The sequence below is a fragment of the Pongo pygmaeus genome, chromosome 6, assembly GCF_028885625.2.
Source record: "Pongo pygmaeus isolate AG05252 chromosome 6, NHGRI_mPonPyg2-v2.0_pri, whole genome shotgun sequence".
NCBI lineage: Eukaryota > Metazoa > Chordata > Mammalia > Primates > Hominidae > Pongo > Pongo pygmaeus.
In genome coordinates, this window is record NC_072379.2 from 57,623,006 (window position 1) to 57,646,404 (window position 23,399).

Consider the following 23,399-nt stretch of genomic DNA (forward strand, 5'->3'; position numbering starts at 1 on the left):
AAACCTGCAAATGGGTTACTACAGGTTTAAAGAGTGGAGCTTTCATTTTCTCCCTTTGAAAACCAACTTTCTTTTTTCAGAAAATCTCATTCTTTTTGACTATTAATAGTGCATGGCTGTAAGGAGACATTTACCATTCACAGTTTTCCTGCTTTTGTGTTTGGAAATAAAACTTTTTCACGAACAAGATGTGAAAATACTCTCCCTCTTTTCTTATTTGGAATGTGCTATTTAGTCACAATGCCTCTCTGGTTTAAAACAAATTATGAAATGTATTAACTTTGATTTGGAGTACACTAGCTGGTGCCACTCTCCTTCTGCCATTGTTACCAATTGCCTATTATGTGCCAGCTGCTGTTCTTGGTGCTGGTGAGACAGCAGTAAGCAGTCCTCAAAGCCCCAGCCCTCCTGGTGCTCGGTCTAGTGGTGGACCTATAGTTATTTTCTTAGCAGTCAAATGGAAGTGCTACTATAGTTTTCTCCTGCATGTTGGTTTGCAATGGGAAATGATATGTAGTGTTGCTAAACAAAGCTTCATAGCAATGCAGCTAGGAAGCAGGCTTCCTATATTAAATGAGAAAAACTCTGTGTCCTGTGCCAGGTGGAGAGGATCATGGCTCAGCCTTGCTAGATGTAGAATGAATGCAGAAGAGGCTCCCCTCGAGGGCTCCAACAGAGCAGCACTGCCAGGATTCCTGTTGCTGAGCTTGTATCGGTCCAGTGCAAGGCAGATGAGCCCCAAAGTGGGGCTTAGCCTGTGAGGGGTTTTGGCTTTGCCCAGGAAAGAATTCAAGGGTGGCCAGGTGTGGTGGCTCACACCTGTAATCCCAGCACTTTGGGAGGCCGAGGCAGGCAGATCACCTGAGGTCAGGAGTTCCAGACCAGCCTGACCAACATGGAGAAACCCCATCTCTACTAAAAACAGAAAAATTAGCTGGGCTTGGTGGTGCATGCCTGTAATCCCAGCTACTTGGGAGGCTGAGGCAGGAGAATCGCTTGAACCTGGGAGGCAGAGGTTGTGGTGAGCTGAGATCACACCATTGCACTCCAGCCTGGGCAACAAGAGCGAAACTTCATCTCAGTTAAAAAAAAAAAAAAAAAAGAATTCAAGGGTGAGATGGAGGTAGAAGAAAACAGCTTTATTGAAGGGGCAGTGTTATAGCTCCGTGTCTACTCCTGCAGGGCTACTGCCTAGTCCGAGTAGCAGCTTAGGGCAATTTTGCAGTCATATTTAAATCCATTTTTATTTTATTTTATTTTATTTTTTATTATTATTATACTTTAAGTTTTAGGGTACATGTGCACCATGTGCAGGTTAGTTACATATGTATACATGTGCCATGCTGGTGTGCTGCACCCATTAACTCGTCATTTAGCGTTAGGTATATCTCCTAATGCTATCCCTCCCCCTCCTCCTACCCCACAACAGTCCCCAGAGTGTGATGTTCCCCTTCCTGTGTCCATGTGTTCTCATTGTTCAATTCCCATCTATGAGTGAGAACATGCGGTGTTTGGTTAAACCCACTTTTAATTACATGCAGATTAAGGGTTGGTTCATGCAGAATTTTCTAGGGAATGGATAGTAGCTTTTGAGTCTTTGGGTCATTGCCATGGAAAGCGGTGGTAACACCTGGGTGTTGCCATCACAATGGTAAACTGACATGGCCCACAGATAGGCATGTCTTATGGAAAGCTGCTTCTGCCCAGGCCCTGTCTTAGCTAGTCCTCAATTTGATCCAGTGTCCAAGACCTACCTTTGTAGTTGAGTCCCACCTCTTACCTCAAGTCCACTGCCCGTGACTGTAGGTACACTTTGCTTGGGTTTTGTTGGTATGGAACTTTTGCTTAGATTATCTGAAACTCGATTATCCTGAATGTTGCTTGTGTTTACGATTATGCTTCTGACTCCATTAGAACCAACCAGATTCCAGTGCTGTCTTTGGGTCTACAATGCATGATCATGTCCACTCACCTTTTCTGCCCTGCATCCACCCAATCTCTGTTTAAAAACTTATCTGAGGAATAATTTTCTCCTAGTCATTCTTCCTTGCAATCTGTTTCTCTTTTTGGTCCTTTAAGGTACCTTTCTGCGAGCAGAGAGTCCTTAACTAAAATTCTGTTTATGAGACAAGTCCTTGGCACAATGCCAGCAAGGTGGCCAAATGGAATCACCAAGAAGAAGCATGCTTCTTGTGCCATGTAGCTCTTGTACCTGAATAAATGCATGGAGTGTACACTTGTGAACACACATGCTTATGTATTATTATTATTATTATTGAGATGGAGTCTCACTATGTCGCCAGGCTGGAGTGCAGTGGCGTGATCTCGGCTCACTGCCATCTCTGCCTCCCAGGTTCAAGCAATTCTCCTGCCTCAGCCTCCTGAGTAGCTGGGACTACAGGCGCCCGCCACCACACCCAGATAATTTTTGTATTTTTAGTAGAGACGGGGTTTCACCATGTTGGCCAGAATGGTCTTAATCTCTTGATCTCGTGATCTGCCCACCTCGGCCTCCCACAGGTGTGAGCCACCGCGCCCGGCCACTTATGTATTATATATATGTTTAGCAGTTCTGCTTCTAAAATTTGTGATTTCATGTGGGCTTGATTCTAGATTCTATTTTCTAGAAAATACTCACCATGTAATAAGAAGAGTTCTTGACTAAAATACAGTTAAATGAGCAAATAGCATATGTAAATCTAATTTACTAAATTTACTTTTTTCATTCTTCACTCTCTTTTAAGAAATGGAAGGGCTACCACGCTACCAAGTGCTTGCTTAAAAAAAATAGCCAGCTTTTTGGCTGTGAAATAAAAACTGTGAAATTGAAACTCGATGATAACTTCCTTAAGTGGAACTTGAGCTGGAGAATCCTGCCATTTTCGAGATAGAAGTAACCTGGGAGATTATCTCCAACCAAGATTGTCAGATAAAACACAAAATACCCAGTTAAATTTGAATTTCAGATAAACAACAAATAAAATTTTAATGTAAGTATGTTCCATGCAATATTTGGGACATACTTATACTAAGCCATTATTTGTTATCTGAAATTCAAAATTAAGCCATGTCTTATGTTTTCATTTGCTAAATCCAGCAACTCTAATGACTCTCCAGCAAATACTACAAGGAAATAAGCTTTAAGCTAAAGCCAAAGGCTTAATTGAGATTTACTATGCTAAATTATCTATTGCCATTCCAACAAGCAGGAAGAGAGAAAAGGAAGTAGATTTTAGCCTGAAGGTTGGAGAGGGAGGGGTGGAGAATGAATGCCTATTTTTATCTGCACTCTAAAGCCAGCTTATTGCCAGCACAAACATAGAAGCTATAAAATGCAGCTTCTCAGATTTAGTTGCTACAAAGGCCACTATAAATAATGAATACAGAAATACACCGAAACTCTACAGTACTGTTTAATGGTGAATTTTTATGCAGCCTTTGAAAATTAAATATAGCTAGGATCATGGTGATTGTAATGACCCAATTTTGCCTCTCTGTAACCCTTGAACTTCGCCATCCTCCTGGGTTTTCAGAGCTTCCTTGCCTTTCATCTTCCCTGGATGGCTCATGGCTTTTAGTCTCTCAGCAGGAAACTGGGCCAAAAACCTCCCCTAGCTTCGCAGGCACTGCAGTCTGGGTCAAAACACTCATAGAGCTACTGAGTTTCACAAGTTTTTGTTTTCCTTTTTTTTGAAATATTTTGTTCAAGTAAAGAATCATTTAAAAATCCACTGTCTTCTTGCTTATTATGAAATCACTCCTTGAGTCTGTTAAAATCTATTTCATCACTGAAGTGGCTATTGGCATTCTTTTTTTTTTTTTTTTTTTTTTTGAGACAGAGTCTTACTCTGTTGCCCAGGCTGGAGTGCAATGGCGCAATCTCAGCTCACTGCAACCTCAGCCTCCCTGGTTGAAGTGATTCTCCTGTCTCAGCCTCCTGAGTAGCTGGGACTGTAGGTGCGCACCACCATGCCCGGCTCATTTTTGTATTTTTAGTAGAGATGGGGTTTCACTATGTTGGCTAGGCTGGTCTCGAACTCCTGACCTTGTTATCTGCCCACCTTAGCCTCCCAAAGTGCTGGTATTATAGGCGTGAGCCACCGCCCTGGCCGGCTGTTAGCATTCTTTAGTAAATGTGTTTTTCTTTTTTTTAGCCCAGAGCCTACTGTACATTTATTTCAATATCTGTGGCCATTTGCTGTTTTTCTTTTAAATTATTGTCATCTTACAGTTTTTCTGTTCTTTGGTTATTAAAATGTGACATTCTTGGAGCTCCATCAGAAATGCTCAGAGTCCCCCACAGTGCGGGTTGGTAAGCAACTAAGATTTCCCTTACTTCACCACAAACCCGGGCTAATGGGATCATGAAGTTTGCAGAACTACCTCCAAGAATTGCTACGTAACTTGTGAAACCTGTATTATTTGCTCAAGGTGCCCTCAACAGTTAAATGATCCAAACTGGTAAATCAGTGATTTGGAAACATGCCCAGAGTATTGATGTCCACTTGTCCAAACTTCTTCTTATCACAAAGTAAGCCCACAGGTATTGTGTAAATAAAATGTCCTACAGGAGCTCATAGCAGAGTGGTATCTTATTTCAGGTGTGAAACCTATTGCCAAAGAGTTAGATTTGATACCCTAGCGTGAAGAGATCTTGAATCATTTTTCTGATTAATTTGTGTTGTTCTTGTTCTTCTTTTTGCAGTGCACTAATTCAGTTTTTCCAGATATTTCCTGAATATAAAAATAATGACTTTTATGTCACTGGGGAGGTAAGTAGAAGTCACGTTTCCTTATGTGCTTCAAACATCACCAGAACTGGCATATATTGTGAGTGTAGTTCGTTTAAAATCTACATATGTATATACATGCACACATACATATCAATATTGATTCAGCCTTTATTCAAAATTCTCCCAATTATCAAAATGCCCTTCATAATTTTTTTTTTTTTTTTTTAGTTGGAGTTTTGCTCTTGTTGCCCAGGGCTGGAGTGCAGTGGCGCGATCTCAGCTCACTGCAACCTGCGCCTCCCAGGTTCAAGCAATTCTCCTGCCTCACCCTCCTGAGTAGCTGGGATTACAGGTGCCTGCCACCACGTATGGCTAATTTTTGTATTTTTAGTAGAGATGGGGTTTCACCATGTTGGCCAGGCTGGTCTTGAACTCCTGACCTCATGATCTGCCCGCCTTGGCCTCCCAAAGTGCTGGGATTACAGGCATTAGCCACCACGCCCAGCCCTTTCATAACATTTTTTAAATCCCAGGGCCCAATGCATGCTCACATATTACCATGGGTGCACTAGGTAGGCTCAGTCACCTGCCTTGTTTGTTGTCCTCATCATTCATGATGATGATTTGAAGAGTCCAGGCTAGGTGCTTTGTAGAATGTCCCGTATTCTGAATTTGTCTGATTTTTTCCTCAGTGCTTAGGTTATGTCAAAACATTTGAGCAAGAACATTACATAGATGGTGTGTACTTTCTGGTGTGTCACATCAGAAGGCACATCAAGTCAGTTTGTCCACTGTTGGTGATGCTAAACTGGATCACTCCGTCAAGGTGGTGTCTGCCAGATCTTGCCATTGTGAAGGCACCTGTTTATGTTTGTAATTAATTAATAATTCAAGACCATTCAAACACTGTTTCCTCAAAAATTGCCACCCAGTAGTTTTAGCATCCACTGATGATCTCTGTCTGAATCAGTTATTACACTGGGGGTGATAAAATGGTGATTTTTCTAATGTATCTTTCTGTGGGTATCACCTGGCATTCTACCATAGGGAAGATTTTTCCCTTTTCCTCCTATTACTTACTTTTAAAAATAGTACTGTGGATTCACAGATTGTTATTTCTATTTGATCTGTTAAAGTTTGTTTTATTGTTTTTGATGCTTACATTGCTTTAAATTTGGTCACTGGGAACCCCTTCAGTTGGCTCCTATGCCCTTTTGACAGGTCCCCATTAGCCTCCAAGCATGTCCTTGCTTTTTGACACAAATCTATGTTCCAGAAGCATCTTGTACTTCTTGTACTTTCCCTGCCCTAGCCTTGGAATCAGTCAGTTCTTCACAGAATGCTGTTTCTTTTTCCTGGGGAATGGCATTTAAAAAGCAAGTACTAAGCACTAAGTGGCCCATTGCTGCCGGGATGTCATTGCTTTTAGACTGTGGGCAGAGCTAGGAAACAAAATGACTTCATACTGATACCCATAATTCTAATTCCATACCACAAGGTTCTCTTCTCTTTTCTCTGTTCTGTATTTGTTTACCTGTTCTCCCACACTGAGGGCTGTGGTTCCTAATGGCATCAGTGTGTTTCCTCTTTTGATTGCTTTTACAATATGCCCAAAATGGTTTCAGAATTACTACATGAGTACCATTACCAACAAGAAACATCAAAATTACTTTTAATATTTTTTGCTGCAATGATTTTTATCCTTAAATTGTATCTCACTACACACTTATAATCAAAGTACTGTGTTTAAAAGTTAAAAGAATTCTAATTTTTAAGGGAGATTATGTTAAAATTTAATACACAGTTACATTCATTTGTCTATGTTGTTTCAGTTTTGGGGTTTGCTTTTTTCATCCTTTTTAAGATTATTTTTAAAATGTGTACCAGCCAATCATTTGAGAACACAGGTGCAGTTCCAGGTGCTAGGAATATAATGGTGAATAACACTGAAAAACAACAAAAAAAATCCATGCCCTACAGTCCAGAGAGGTAGGCAGTGATAACTAAAATATGTGCTAGGTACCACCATCAGGCAGTGACAAGTGTCACGAAAGAGATGTAGTAGGGCAAGGGCTGGAGAGTGAAGGAGGTGCTATTTTGGATAAGATTGTCTGACAAGGAGATAATGAGCAGAACCCTGAATGATGTGGTGGGGTAATTTCTGCAGTATCTGTAAGAAGAGCTTTCCTGGCAGAAGGAACAATGAATACAAAGACTCTCCAGTGGGGACAGGCTTGGCAGGTTCAAGGAAAAGCACAGAGCTGCCATGGTAGGAGCTGAGCAGAAAGAGGCCAGTGGATCCTGCAGGGCCCGGCTGCCTGTGGCAGAGTTTGGACTTTATTCTAACGGTAATGGGAAACCATTGAGGGTCCAGTGTTCACTGAAAGAACATTTAGAATTGAATTCAACTGAGCACAGATATATTGAGTATCTGCTATGTTTGAGGCACTGGACAAATATTAGGAATTCAGTGATTTATGAGATATTGACTCTGCCCGAAATCTGAAGGTCGAATAATTACAATACAGATGAAAGGGACAATTAGAGAAATATTACCTCTGATCCACGAGTCTTGAAAAAAGAAAAAAAAAGGAAAAAATTAAAGAAGTAACTGTAAAGACTAATAGCCCCAGGAAAGGTACCAGTAGCTACCTCAGTATGGGATCCTCAGGAAAGGCCAAGCAGAGGAGGTGACAATTAAACCGGGTTTTAAGGGTGTGTTAGTTAAGGCTCTTGGTTGCAAGTGACAGAAACCCTATTTAAAGCAGCTTTAGTGAAACAGGGCATTGATTGATTTAACGTCAGGTGTGGCTGGATCTGGGTGCCCTTACTTTGTCATCAGGATTCTGCCTGCCATTCTTTCCTGATCTATGTACTTGGCTTTGTACTTTGCTGGTTTCATTCTCAGGCAAGTTCTTTTCATGTGGCACTCCTGTTTCTCCATCCATCCCAGGGCAGGTATAGCCTATCCATTCAACTTCCCTTTCCCAGTAATTCCAGCCTTCCAGATTCCTGAATCTCAAATGATCCACATGGATCCCATGCCTATCCTAGAACCACCGGCTGGACCCAAGGGTTTGGAATATACAAATTGGCCAGAATGGTGCCTGAGGCCCACTCCACACCCTGGGAGGGTAGGGACCAGGATGGGGGGCCCTCACACTCTGAACCATAAGGACTGAGAGTGGGAAATGAGTGGTCTCCAGAGGAAGATCCAAGTGATGATGCCAGAGGAAGAGCTGTAAAGATGCTGGCAAGCACATCTGCGATGTCCACTTTCAGGGAGGGAAAGAGAAAAATGGTCCGAGTTTTTCCATGGGAATGGCAAGTAACTGGAACTAGCAACTTCTTCTCTCTTTCTTCTCTTTATAAGCTATTTGGAAGGGATATTCTGACTGATTAGCATACTACACTTTAGGTATTTTTAAGCCAGTTATGCAGTCAGGATGACTTAGAACCTCTCCTGGTAATTTCTGCCTGTTCCTTGTCTTTTAACCAATTTCAGAGCCAGGTTAGGGAAGTGAATAGGAAGTGACACTCCCATTATTTGGCAACAACCCTGGAAAATGCCCATTTTCCACCTCCTACAGAAGAGTGATCTACTTCGTGTGTAATGCCTTGTCTTGCAAATAATGTGGTGATGTTGTTAACCATGATGTTGATGTTGATACAAACCATGATGTTTGGCAAAGCTGCCAAATCCGAGATGAAAAATTTGACTTGGTTATTTCACATCTGCCTTGTGGTTTTATGCATATAATTTCCTAATGTGTGTAGAAAAGGACAGTTTTCTTTTTACCTTCCTTGCTGCCAGGATGAATACTTTTAAGGAAACCTGTGCCTTCTGAGTGATGAAGGAAGATGTGAGGTAGAGATGCCATTGTCAGGAGGTATCATCTTCCCCGAACTACATGGGATACGTTCAGTTTGGGGGCACTGCTCTTTCTAGAAGAAAAAGCACTAAATAATGATGCCTTGATGGTTTATTATGAATATTAGAATATTATGAATATTTCTTCAGTCTAGTTTGTCCCATCTGGGTTGTCTTCTGTTTTAAGGCCATGTGGCAGAAAAGAGAAGTGGGAGGCGTTCTGGATTAATCATTAGGAGACCTGGGATTCAGGGCTGGCTTTGCTCCTCCCTGGATGATTTCAGGAAAGTCTTTCAACCTCCCTGGGCCTCTGCTTTTCATCTAACAATCAGATGAGTTGTTAAATTAGATCACTTCCAGGGATATTTTGCTTTACTAAAGTTCAAATTCAGTTATCTAGACTCACTCTTTAAGCATCTGTATGTAATTGCAGTTTTAACATAGTACCTACCCATTTTCCCTCTCGCTGCTGCCACCACAAAAAAAAAAAAAAAATTGTTCTAGATTTTTCAAGAAAGAAAATTCCTTTCTCTTCTAAACTCTTAATTTTCTCACACTCTTAGGAAAGCTGAATAGTGCTGCTGAGTTTGTAGAGCCATCTTCAAAAAATAAATGCACAAATTCAGAAATGGTTTTCTGCTTTTCAATGTAAATGCACCAGACCTAAATATCTTCACATTTGTGTGCTATGAATGAGAGGAGCCTGATGCTCAAGGGGTCTGGAGCAGCTGTTCAGAACCTTGATTTGGTGTAAAGCAGTCTGGAAATAATAATAGTACCTACTGCATAGGGTTGTTTTGAGCATTTAATTAGATAACCCTCCTCAGATATTAGCATAGTGACTGGCTGTGGTGAGTACCCAACACATGATGACTATTATTACCATTCATGTTGAAAAGCTGGGCTAATATATTATGACTCCCAAGCATACAGCCTAATGCCTGTAGACAAGAGCTGAAGTGTTAATAGAAGCTCTGCTAACTCGTTGCTGGGATATGGCATTGTCCCCTCTACTCTGTGTCTATTATTTTGAAATCATTTTTAAAAGCAATAGTTACTTTGTCTAAAAAAAAATGGAGTTTAGCAGTTGACATTAGAAGTTGTGCTTGTTTTTTATATGGACAGCAGCAAAATGTGTCAGGACCCACCCCAGGCTCCCTGCCTCACCGTGTGGACGATGGTGTGGCCACACCAGAGAAAGTGGCGTGGGCCTGCCCTCAGTGCAAAGGAAAGGGGAGAAGCTGCTTTGTCTTCTTCCTCCTCCTCTTCATTTCTTCCCAGAACACCAACTGGAATTAATTTTCTCTAAAAAGAGACAAATGTGTCTGTAAATCACCCCCCTCAAGGCATGAAAAAACATACTTCAAAAAGGGAAACAAGCTGTGTTTAATTCCCATAATTAACTTTCTTTATAAGTGTTATCCTTTCTGAGCCAGTAACTGTTAGTGAGATTGCCCTTGTTCTTGAGGCACAGACACATTTAGCATCCTCTTAATTGTACGTGAGCCCAGGTAGAAGTTAAAGCAAAACAGCCCTCACGGGAAGGCAGGCAGGTGACAGGATCAGGGGGACCGCCCATTGTTCTCTGAGCCTGTGACTTTATGTGCCGCTCAAGGGAAAGAGTCAGTGCATGTGGGAGGTTGTGGCAATGGATGGGAATGCTTCCAAACTAGCAGGGCATGTGGTTAAAACAGGACATCTCTTCTCCATCGGCAAAAATGGGCAGACTCTCTTTATAAACAGTTTTGCAACCATAATTTATTTGAGAACCCAATAGAGACAAAACTTTGAAGCTATTTAAAAATGAATTAGGGAGCTTAATGGGACACTTTATCTTCATCTGCATGGGTGAAGTCCCTGTTGGAAGTACAGTGTCTGACAACCTTTATCGAAATCATCATGGCCCATTGGGTTAGGTGGCAAGCTCCCAGTATGCGAGAGCCATGTTTGTTTGTTTTATACGATACTAAGCACAGTGCTTAATGAATATTATAGAATGGAGTTCATGCAAGGCTGCCTTTAGATAAAATAAAAATATTGTATTGATATTTCTTTCCTGCATCTTTTTACCTCCTTTTTTTTTTCTTTCCTGCATCTTTTCACCTATTTTTTTTTTTTTTTTTTTTTTTTTTTTTTTGAGACGAAGTGTCACTCTGATGCCTAAGCTGGAGTGCAGCGTTGCCATCTCGGCTCACTGCACCCTCCAATTCCCGGGTTCAAGTGATTCTCCTGCCTCAGCCTCCTGAGTAGCTGGGATTACAGGCACGTGCCACCATGCCTGCCTAATTTTTGTATTTTTAGTAGAGACAGGGTTTCACTATGTTGGACAGGCTGGCCTTGAACTCCTGACTGAGTGATCCGCCCACCTCAGTCTCCCAAAGTGCTGAGATTACAGGTGTAAGCCACTGCGCCCAGCCCCTTTCTTTTTTAAAAATTTTTATTTTAGGTTTGGGGGTACATGTGAAGGTTTGTTACATAGACAAACACGTATCATAGGGGTTTGTTGTACATATTATTACATCACCCAGGCATTAAGCTTAGTACCCAGTAGTGATCTTTACTGCTCCTCTTGCCTCCCTTTCATTGCCCTTCTCTCCCTGTACTATGTCCCAGGCCCTGGGGACTCTCCTTTGGCCTCGGTTGTTTTCCAGGGCCATCCCTCCCACCTCAGCCATCCTCTCCTCAGTCTATTGTGCACAGCTTCTATTTCTCCATGCTTCTTCCATCCCTATCATGATTGTTCTGTTTCTGTCCGCCATTCTGACTTGTTATCAGCTCATTGTTCCGTAGAAAGGATCTGATAAATTAAACCCAATATGGTGGACTCTCAACATGTTTGCATTTGAGTAGAGAGCAGAGCCTACCTGATGGGTAGATATTTGTAATAGGGTAATTTCAAGACTGACATGCAAACAGAGGGGTGCCAACCAAGGTGGGGTGGGAGAGCGATTATAGAAGTAGGCCTATAATTATTAGCATTCTATGTAAGCCTGTACTATCATCCCGTTAGCCTGGGCTTGGGATCATTAAATTTGATGGCTAGAAGGGATACTTCAAGAACATCTAGTTCACGTATTTTATCTGTAGATTTTACTAGAGAATATTTACTGAGAATGGACTGTATGGTAGACATCATGCTAAGCACTGTTTTATGCATTACCTCGTTTAATCCTAACAGCTGCCTTATGAAATAGGTGCTATGATTATTCTTCCCATTTTACAGGTGAGGTGACCAAGGCTTAGTGAGGTTAGGTATGCCTTACCAAGGTCACCCAGCCAGAAAGTGGAGGAGCCAGCATTGGAACCTAAGCAGTCAGACTCCAGAGCCTGAAGATGGTGGTGAAGAAATGAGCTAGTAGTGCAGCCTTGTTCACCAAAATGCGTGTTCACCAAACTGGGTGCTCTCACCTTGAACTTGCACTGTCTCTAGGACCTGCTTCAGATTCACTTTGTGTAGAAGGGAGTCAAACATCCCCTTCCATATTTTATGCTGAATCTCTAAGGTTATCAACCTTACACAAACAGAAAATAAGTTCTCTAGCTTCTTGAATGTCTCTGTCTTTCTGGCCAAGACTGTTTTAATCATAAAGACTTGGCTTTGATCATTAAGTTTTATAGAATAAGTGGAAGTTTCAAGTGATATAAGGACTTGAAGTCTTTGGAATGCAATTATTTCTCAAGGCTTGGAACTTGCTGAATTTTATTAGATAACATTCAAGCTGTTTTAACTCTTGAACCTATGACAAATCTCTATTTTCAGTTATGTTCATCTGCACTTGCCAATATTTTCTTTTAGAATTGAAAATGGATTTTTGACTATTTAATGAGTTTAATATTACAAAAATCAAGGTTTAAGCTGCAACCGAAGAACTGAACAAGGGCATGTGGAAATGTTTGCAAGTTGGATCTCTGGCTTTTGGACAGCATATCCAAATCAAATCAATACATATAGTGAGGTTGCACGGAAAAGAATATGAGTAAATCAGAAGTCATTATAAGCTTTGTTGGAAATGAATTACCATGCTGAAGCAGGCAGCATAGAGACATAAATAGTACCTGATTAGATGAGATGTTTAGGTTGAGAATGAGAAATGCTAAGTTACATCTATTATGCAGCTTCATCCTTCTGAATTGTATCTACAGTTAGCAAACAAAGATTCAGTTTGTTGACTGTGGCCCAGTGTGTTCAGACTCTTTATTTAAAAGTCAAATTAACTGTAGTCTCCATTTTAAACAAAAGGGTTTATTCATCTCATTGAGTCACCTGGCTTCACGCTGGATTTCTCCAAATTGGCACTGAACTCAGAGTAGGTGGGAAAAGGATGCATCTTGTTCACCTATGCCTGTCAATGATGGCTTTTTCTTTTTTAAGGAGTATCTTCTCAATAGAAAATAAGAATATATCATTTGGGAGGCAGCATGTATTTTTGCATAAGTTTATATGATTAAAAATTGGCTATAGATCGAAATGTTTTTGCTATATGTCTATGCCTGTAGATTTTGCAAGTTTCTTTTTAAGCCCGTATTAAAAAAGAAATAGATGCTTTGATAAAGTCATATTCTTGTTGGAAGGCTTTTTTTTTTTAATTGCAGCAGTATGGTCTTGAAATTAGATGACGCATGGTCTAGAAATGTCTAGGAAGTTATAGAGATTACCACAACCCTGAAATTCCAGCTTTCCTCATTCATTAATTTTCTGAACTGGCCATTTTAAGGCCACACTTCTGTCTTCAGAGAAAATAATGGTACTGAGGAAGTAAGATTCTACCCTAGGCTAGTTGAAGCCAAGGTAGGTCACCCTAGCCTAGTCTTGTCCTCATGGTGCCCATTACACCGAGGTTTTCACCAGGTTTTGTGGCTTTCCTGGGGTGTTCAATGTGTGTATAAAGTTCTCTTTGAGGCATTGAAGCTGTCTTCTTCCCTCTGGTCTTCTCCCATAAATGGGTGGCAGCTGTATTGTAGTCTGTGCCTGGGATGAGCTGGAGAACAAGGGAATGATATGACTGATTCCAGAAGGGCAGTGTGCCTTGATTCCTTCTGGGGATACAGAGGAGATCTCACCAGCCCAGTAGTGAATTCTTCAAAGAAGGATTTTTTTTTCTTCTGTGTAGCTGGGGAGAGTGGGGTTCAAGCAGGGCAAGGAGCTTAGAATGACCCTCAGGGTCCTCAGTGTACCATTGCTGAAGTTGACAACTCCCTCTTTCCACCTGCCAGGCAAAGGATGGGAACTAAGGCCTGTGGATGGTGAAACTTTGTGTCTAGGTTTAGCTGTGTCTCATTTCAAAAGCCATTGCTCATTATCACTGACAAAGTTCTGAATTTTTTCACCATGAAATGTGTACCTAGAAGCAAGGCAGAGAATGAGTGTATAAGTGTATCTATTTTTTTTTCTACTAAACTTCAGAGAAATGTAGTCAACTGAGAGTAGCTTAAACAATAGTAACTGCTACCATATGTGAAATTTCTGTAAGAGGACATTGTTTCCATTTTAATATTATTCTCTGACACTATTTGTTTTCCTCTGGAGGAGCTGACTGAAGCTGGACTTTAGCTATGAAATCTTTTTCCCTTCCTTGAAAGTAACCAAATGGTAGATTACAGTAAGTAGGCTGTGAATGTTGTTGAAACATATAAGAAAAGAGAGATTCAGGCAAAAGACACAATTACAGTTTTTCTCTACATCCAATTTCATTGTGTTTTTACACATCTGGATAATTAACCAAACATTGCATTCTCTCCATTTTTACAAGTACAATGTGCTCCTCACAGGATTTCCATTAGGCTGGGAAAAAAACATCGCAGACCAAGATTCAAAACTACTATTCAACTATGATGTTGAGGCCTTTTTCTCTCCTGGGAGAAATAAAAGATTGAGAGCTGGATTCTGAGATCCTTCTGATGTAGGAGGAGAATTGGAAGTTTATAGCCTCTTTAAGCTCCAGCAAATACAAGCATGTACAAACACACCCTAATACCTCTGGTCCTTCTTGTTGGAGGTGAGGTAGAAATATGGTCACCATGGGAAAAATTAACCAAGTAAAAGCAGTGCTGGAAATTGCAGCTTGAAGCTCCTTTAATTATTAGAAAGGAATAATAAGGGCACCCTAAAAATTCTGATGTGTTGAGTGCTAATCTAGTTTGAATTCTGTTAGATGTATTATGTTTATCTGGCTGAGTTTCTCATTTGAAGGTCACTGCCAAATCCTAAAATAGTATGTGTTCAGATAATTTCTGGCCACACTTTTCCTCTTTCTTTTTAAAATTGCTCTGGTATTGCTCTGAGCTTTTATGAGGCCAGGGTCTGATCCCATGTTAGAAGGTTAGTGTTAATTCACAGACTTCAGGGGCTTCATTGACCAGCTGCTGCCCACACTGGTGAACACCATGGGGAGGTCAGAGAAGCCACGGGGCCAAGAGTTCTGGTTATTGTTGCTGTTTTCATTAGAACTCAGAACAAAAGAAGCAATAGTTCATAAAATTACAGAATCACTGTTATAAGCCTAAGGGACCATTTAGTCGATTTCTAATCCATAAGGCAGTCACACCTAAATTCTTCTCCTGAAATATGGGGTTCTATAAAATATATACAGGAAAAGGCAAATGAGGTAAAATAAAACATACTTAATTTATTACCTGGTTGTCTTTTGAAGTACTTAATGGCGGTCAGAGAATCATTAAATTGAGAAATAAATGATTCAAGAAGAATAAATGAGTCTGATGTTGCCAAAAAAAAAAAAACTATCTCAACAAGGAGAGCGAAAATAATTGAAATTTTATTACAATGTTTCAGTGTCTGTTTTCCATAAAAATAATTCTATAATTGTCTTCTCTGTGACAGCCTGAGTCACTCAACCAATGGAATGATTAATGAGAAAGGCAATGACGGATTTGTCACACTGACACAAAGCAAGGAAGTGTGTGATAGTCATTACAAAGTTAAAGAAAAAAAAAGGAGGTAAAGATCATCACTGTGAGGTTGGCAGATGTGGACTGAATATTGAAGAATTTCATTTTGGATATGGTTATAGTACTACTCATCTCACTGTTTTGTTTTTCATAAATGATCAGCTTAGCAGGCTTGGAGTAGATAAACCCAAGATGTAGTTCCACCTTGGGGGACCTCAGACCCATGGTGTATTCCAGGACCATTGACTGTCAATGATGGCTTTTTTTTTTTAAGGAGTATCTTCTCAATAGAAAAGATTTCATTGACTGAAATGCAATTAGATATGACAAAGGGGAGCTGCAGAGACAGCCAAGCCAGGGTACAATTCCAGCCAGGCATGTGAATGAAATGCATGGGCCCTTGTTTTCATCACTGTAAAATATTGGAAAACAATTTTTATCTTAAATTGGCTTAAAGTAGGTGAGGTAGCCTGGCTCATAGTAATGCTCAAAAACTGAGTGGGTGTTCCTTCTTAATTCCCTGCCTGGATATATCCCAGATACCCAGATACACATGATGGTTACTGCGGGAAGGTGCCATAAAAATGCAGATGTTTCAGCCTACGTTTGTCATGACTACCTACATAGCAACTTAAAGTACATGCCCTTCCATGTCAGAAAGGGTCAAGAGAGATGTTTTATTACCAGGTCTTATAACAAGAAAATTGGAGTGATAATATCACTGGAAGATAAACTTCTTAGCATTTGTACCAATTTCTGATAGGGGAAAAGTATTTAGAAGCAACACCAGATAAGTCATTCATTTATCAAGTATGTTTTTATTTACCTACTTTGTGCTAGGCAATGTATACATTATAGAAATTGTAATCTAAGAAATGGTAAACTTTGCTTTATCATGTGTCAGGCATGGTTTCCGTAATATAGTTTTGAAAGAAATTGTGACCTTTATGAGGGGAAGTTTTGTGCTTTATTCATTTTTGTGTCTCCTCAAGTATCTAGTATAATGCCTGTATTAGTTCATTTTCACGCTGCTGTAAAGATACTACGAGAGAGAGGGAGAGAGCATGTGCAGGGGAAACTGGCTCTTTTAAAACCATCAGCTCTCGTGAGAACTCCCTCACTATCATGAGAATAGCATGAGGGAAACTGCCCCCATGATCCAATCACCTCCCACCAGATCCCTTCCTCAACACATAGAGATTACAATTGGAGATGAGATTTGGTTGGGGACACAGAGGCAAACCATGTCAATGTCTTTGACAGACTAATTGCCCAATAAACTATCATTGAATAAAGACTATATAATAATACATTTTTACCAGTAAAATGGTTACTCAGGGAAATGTGCTTTTTTGTCATTTTACAGAAATTGTATTTGATAAATGTTCACTTATTGTCACTAACAAGAGAATGTAGCACAGTTAGACAACAAACCAAATTTCAGACATAGGAATACACCTTTATATTACACAAGGAAGCTAAAATGTACTTACAAGTATGAATGGATAAATTGCTTTGATTCAATACTTTACCTAAATAATTATTATTGCACAAGAGAGCTGCATAAATGAGGAGATCCTGGATAAATTACATAAATGACGTCATTGCTTGGAAGGAGTTTAGGTTTTGGAGTCGGTCAGCTCAGGTATGATTCTAGCTCTACAACTTAACCTCTCTGAGCCTCAGTGTCCTCTTCTTGAAATGAGAGTAATGATTATCTTCAGCATATGATTGTGATATGGATAGAATAAGAGCTTTTGGGGTTCCCAGCCTTTGAACTACAGACCCCTGGAGGGCCTTGGAGATGCTGTGAAGGGTCTGTGAACTCACAGGTGTCCACATAATGTCTCTAGTCTGTTTTGAACATAGATGCATTGCTCTTTCTCAGACGTCTGTAGATTCATTTTAAGATTCATTCATTCAACAACTACTTACTGAGCACTAACAAATACACGCATCAGTCATAGTGGACTCAAGTAAACAAAACAGACAAAGGTCCCTGTATTCACGGATCTTATATTCTAGCATGGGTAGGAGAATAACAGTATATAAGATAAGTAAGTAAAAGTTTGTTGGAGAATGGTAAGTATTAAGGAAATACTTAGGAAAGAAAAAATATAGGAAATTGAGGGAATTTGCCATATGGGGGCCTGTGAGAAGAGCATTCCAGGTGGAGGGAACGGCTGGTCCAAAGGCCTGGCAGACATGTGCCTGGTATGTGCAAGGAATAGCATGGAACCCAACAGGCTGGAAAGGAATGAGCGAGAGGGTAGCAGGGATTGAGGGTAGAGAAGGGAGCAGATCATGTCAGCCCTTACGCCTTTGCTTTTGGGAAGATGGGAAGTCATTAAAGGATAAGGGCAAAAGAAGGAGGCCAATGAGGAGTCTACTGCAGTCATCCAGGCCAGAGATGATGTGATGGAGAAGGGGTTGTGAGAAGACATTGGACTCTGGACAGATTTTGTTAGAATAGGTAGAGCTGACAAGCTTGGCTGATTGACTTTTGTGGAATACGAGAGAAAGAGAGATATAAAAAATGGCACCAAGATTGTTGGCCGGAGCAGCAGAGAAACAGAATTAACATGAGTTGAAAGGGAGGCTGCCTCAGGGTTGGGGATTGGGAGCTTTATTTTGAACGTGTGCAGTTTAATATTAGACATACAAGTGGAGATATCAAGAAGGCAACTTTTGATGGAAAGAATGCAAAATGCAAAATTATTTGAAAAATATTGCTGAGTCAATAGTAGCTCTTCCAGCACAGTCTTAAAGTAGAACTGTTACCATGTTTGTTAGGGAAAATATATCTACAAAATATTCTGACCTTGAAAAAGGACCTTGTGCTGGAAAAGGTTGAAATAGAGATGAGTTCAAGTGAAAATTTTAGTGGCCAATAAATATTATTTTCCTTTTCTGCTTCTCCTATTCCTTTAGTACCTGTTGATTTCAAAATTTGCAGCATTATCAGATTTTGAAATCTTAATTTTAAACTTGAGATTTTTTTCCCTCTAATCTTTGAACAGAGCTTTCTGGTAAGAGATGCCTAACACATGGCAGAATTGTGTTCTCCCAAGTTATTTTATTTTGGAAGGAAATTAGAATGTTCACTTATTACATGTTCACTTGTGAATTTTTGTGCATCAAACCTGTGCATGTCATGTGGTGCTATTTGAGACGACAAAAGAATTGGAAGACAGAGGTTTTTGCTATTATGGAATCTGTAATGTGGGGTTAAGAAACAGATGGTATACCTCATGTGGAAAGATTGCTCCTTCATTGTTATTTTAATCAACTTAAGTACATTTAATTTCACTAGCATCCATTTGTGACTGGCCATTTCAACATCTGTCCTTCTCAGTCTTATGCAGGGAAATACGTGCCAGCCATTGCACACCTCATCCATTCCCTCAACCCTGTGAGAGAGGTGAAGATCAACCTGAAAGGAATTGCTATTGGAGATGGATATTCTGATCCCGAATCAGTAGGTGTCTCCTTCTGACTTTCTATTTTGTCTCTTAGGGGGATTAAATGCCTTTTGATCAGATGGAAGGCTCCTCTTAGAGGTCTAACTTGATAAGGGAAATGCCGGTTGACTTTATGACTTAAATCTCCTAATTTTTACCAAATGTTTCAATGTATCAATTTACTGTGTCAGCTTACATTGGCTGTCAGTGCAAATGTGTGTGTGTGTTTGTATTGTGCTGTGTTCTGTTGTGTGTGTTGTGGGGTGTATATGTGTGTGTGCATGTAATTATCCTACTTGGCTAACCAGCACAAGATTAACAATTACAAAGGATTATTTCACCAAGCAAATGGGCTTCCTTAAGGTCTGTTTTTCTCCCTTTGTCGCATTGATGTGTGTCTCTTTTGTCCTCAGATTATAGGTGGCTATGCAGAATTCCTGTACCAAATTGGCTTGTTGGATGAGAAGCAAAAAAAGTACTTCCAGAAGCAGTGCCACGAATGCATAGAACACATCAGGAAGCAGAACTGGTTTCAGGCCTTTGAAGTGAGTTCTGGGGGCCCTGTGCTGGCCTTGAGCAATTAAAACCATCTGGGGAGGGGGGGTGGTTGAGTAGGAACACCTTGGCGCTCAGGCATTTTTTTGTTAAGAAGGTATATCTGTTATTCCATTCGAGATCGGGAGGTGAGTTGAGTGGCCTCATAATGAAGAAAAGGACTGTCTGTGTTCCTTTGAATTTACTTTGGCTATATTTTAAGCCTGAGATCATCTTGGAGTGTTTATCTAACTGTGTCTTTCATTAACCGTTTTGATTTCTTTAAATGCTGTGGAGGCCCTCAAGGCAGACTCTATCATATGGAAATCAGAAGGCAACCCAGGAAGTAGAGGCATATGCTTCACCATCTGCTCTAAACCATGTAGAAGAGTTTTATATCCACAAACAGGGTTTCAGCCGGGAGAAATGACCACAGTGTGTAACAGATGACATGTGACACATGTGTCAGGAACAAAGATTATAAAATGTAGTAATTTGAAACTCTTACAAAGGGCCATTGGTATTTGTGCATATCCTTACATTGCTCCCCTAAAATTAAACTTGAGAATCAATAATTATGTTCTTCACTCTTTTCTTTCTCAGTTATTTAAAATGTAAGAATATACTAAATATTAGGATACAGGAAGTTGGGTTTTTTGTTTTTGTTTTTGTTGTTTTTTTTTTGCCAATGCAGACAGAGCCATGTGTAAACAATCTCCCTGAGGGGCTTTTTGCCACATTTACTATAGAGCCATCATGTCTGACACAGTAGTAAATGAGGCAAGGTCTGAATTTCGAGGGCTTTAATTTGTTTGTTATTAGACACATACTCTGTAACAGTATATCTAATGTCATTATTGTTATTAAAGCAGAAATCTGATATTAAATCTTAAGGGCATTGCAGATCAGCCAGTTCAGATCAAAATAGAAGACATGCAACCTTGAAGAAAAGGTGGAGGATAATACAAAGTTATTTTTCATCTTACAAGTAGGGTGTTGGGACAGTATCAGAAATCCCCCAAGGCAGTGACCGCCCTTGGCGTGAATTCTGATAGCAGCTAGCTGTGCAAATGGATGGAGCAAAGAGAGTCCTGAGCCATCCTACAGAGCTCCACCAGGCTCTCCTTTCTCTGTGTCAGGACACTAAATGTGGCTGCAAAGTGTGGATTCAGAATTTCTTATGCAATTGTAAACACAAAGGAAGAGGGGTCTCCTGGGGGACATGTAGGATCATGCTTTCACTTGCAATGATAGTATTTTCAAGGCTTTCTGCTGTGGTAGTCACAGAGGGGACAAAGGACTGAAACTTCAGTATTTAGAATTAATACCAAATTTTATGTAGCATGAGACCAATTTGCAAATGAAACATTTGATATGTTTTTAAGGAAGCACACAGGATAAAGCAATGTCAAGAGCAAGAGCATTTGAGAGGCCCATATTTAGAAAAAAAGCAGAAAGATGACTGGTACATAATGCAGCAGGCTAAACATCTACAGGATTAGTGAAGCTGTAGAAAAGTTCAGATATGTTGTGTATTCAGAGATAATGAGAACATGACCCACGAGGTTAGAATCTCTCCCAAACCGGATACATCAGAAACCGGAACCCCAAGCAGGTAAAACCTTTGAAGGCTTGGAATGTCTTTTTGACCATTGGTCCCATATCTTGAGTGATGAATTAAAACAAGACCTTTGCTTTTTCAAGGAAAATAGATAAAATTATACTTAGGACAGTAAACAACTTGTGGTTGAAATGTGTTTCAGTGACTGCAAAGGAAGACTCCAACAAATCCTGAAACCCAGGGGAATATAAATGTCAGAATCTCAAGCCTAAAATGATAAAGCCTGTTTGACACTCTGATCCTTTAAAATGCTTTAATTAACCAAAGAGTAGTAACTCAGAGCTGGAGAGTACTCTGGAGATAGGTCATGTTCTGTCCCTATGCATTTACATGCACACACACACACACACACATTTACTGGTGAGTGGAGAGGATGCCGAGCCCCAGAGGATAGCAATGAATTGCCGAAGGATACACAAATAGATTGTGGCAGGCCGAGGACTGGAATTGCTTCCCCCATTTCCACCACAGTATTTCTCCTATGGTAATTTTCAGGCATTCTATAAAAATCCTGGGGCGTCTTAGATATTCTGCAAGATGTGAAATGGCTGATCCTCTGTCCAGTATTACCTCCCTTTCCATGATGATTTTCTGAATCACAAAGTTCTTAATTTCACAGGTCTTGACCACCCGTGTTATTTTTTTGACAACAACTGACTTTTTTTTTTTTTTTTTTGAGACGGAGTCTCGCTTTCTTGCCCAGGCTGGAGTGCAGTGGCGTGATCTCGGCTCACTGCAACCTCCACCTCCCGGGTTCAAGCGATTCTCCTGCCTCAGCCTCGCAAGTAGCTGGGATTACACGCACTCACCACCACAAACGGCTAATTTTTCTTATTTTTAGTAGAGATGGGGTTTTACCATGTTGGCTGGGCTGGTCTCAAACTCCTGACCTCAAGTGATCCGCCCGCCTCGGCCTTCCAAAGTGCTGGGATTACAGCTGTGAGCCACCGTGCCTGGCCAACAAATGACTTTTAACTCTTTCTAAAAGCAAAGTTATTCTTCAAGGTTGACTTTATATTCCCATTGGTGTTGAAGATAATTTCTAACAATGAGTTCCAAAAATGATGTGTGCATTCAGAATGACCCTGGCCTATGGTGCCCCCTCTGGGTGAACAAATTAGAAAAAGACACCTCCTCTGTGGTGATGCAGTCCTGTGGGTTCAGGACGGGGCAGGCAGATGCCTCCATTGTGTGAGGATAAGAGGTGGCCACTTCTCCAGATGCAGCCCTGAGCCAGGCTCTCCAGCTCAGCAAGCAGAACTTTGGCTGGTTCCCGTCCCTTTGCACCCCTTAGCCACAGGCATTGCCATGGAGCTGCACAACCAGATGTGGGGCCCTGAGCAATGGTAGCATTGGTAGAGAATACTTACTACCACCTCCACCCATACCGCCTTCTATGGTGAGAACCCTTTTCAATCTTGACCTCTATCCCCATGGCAATAGGAACTTGAATAAGTTCTTTCATGTGTGAAAAAGAATATGAATACAGGCCGGGGGGCGGTGGCTTACACCTGTAATCCCAGCACTTTGGGAGGCCGAGGCGGGCGAATCACAAGGTCAGGAGTTCGAGACCAGTCTGACCAACATGGTGAAACCCCGTCTCTATTAAAAATACAAAAAAAAAAAAAATTAGCCGGGCGTGATGGCAGGCGCCTTTAATCTCAGGTACTCGGGAGGCTGAGGCAGGAGAATTGCTTGAATCCGGGAGGCAGAAGTTGCAGTGAGCTGAGATCTTGCCACTGCACTCCAGCCTGGGCGACAGTGCGAGACTCCATCTCAAAAAAAAAAAAAAAGAATATGAATACAATAATTAGACTATTTCTCAAACATTGAAACATGGCCAGAAGGAACTGGCAAGTAGGAAGCATTGCAGGCTGACTGCTGGGAGCCAGTGTGTGCATGGTTAAGTGTGCAGGCTCAGGAGTCGTGGCCTAATCATCTCACCTCTGACATTATTAGTGAGGTGTCCTCGGCAAGTTGCTTAAACTCATGTGTCTCAGTTTTCTCACCCATAAAATTAGAATAATAATACCTTATCTGATAAGAGACCTAAATTTGTACTTGATAGATTGTTTTTAACATGTGCTGACTTCATTTCTTAGAATTCTTTCGTAAGAACTCCTTACAATTTAATATCATCATCAACAACCCCCCTCCATGTCTTTAACCTCTTCTGTGACTATTTTCTTCTCTTCATCTTCTTGCTTTGCCAGAAACCTGGCTCTCCCCTGATGCTGCAGTCCCTGTGGTCCTCTTGAGTGGGGGCTGTTCTC

General features: G+C 40.7%; 1 protein-coding gene across 3 annotated transcripts in view; it reads left to right on the forward strand.

Moving 5' to 3' along the window:
- The window catches only part of CPVL (carboxypeptidase vitellogenic like), a 205,503-nt gene that overhangs the window by 104,133 nt on the left and 77,971 nt on the right, over nucleotides 1–23,399 (forward strand). For all 3 annotated transcript variants that reach the window (XM_054494678.2, XM_054494677.2, XM_054494679.2), the window contains 3 exons: nucleotides 4,706–4,772; nucleotides 18,866–18,988; nucleotides 19,385–19,516. In XM_054494678.2, coding sequence (XP_054350653.1) covers nucleotides 4,706–4,772; nucleotides 18,866–18,988; nucleotides 19,385–19,516 — 322 coding nt within the window. The remainder of the gene's footprint in view (nucleotides 1–4,705; nucleotides 4,773–18,865; nucleotides 18,989–19,384; nucleotides 19,517–23,399) is intronic.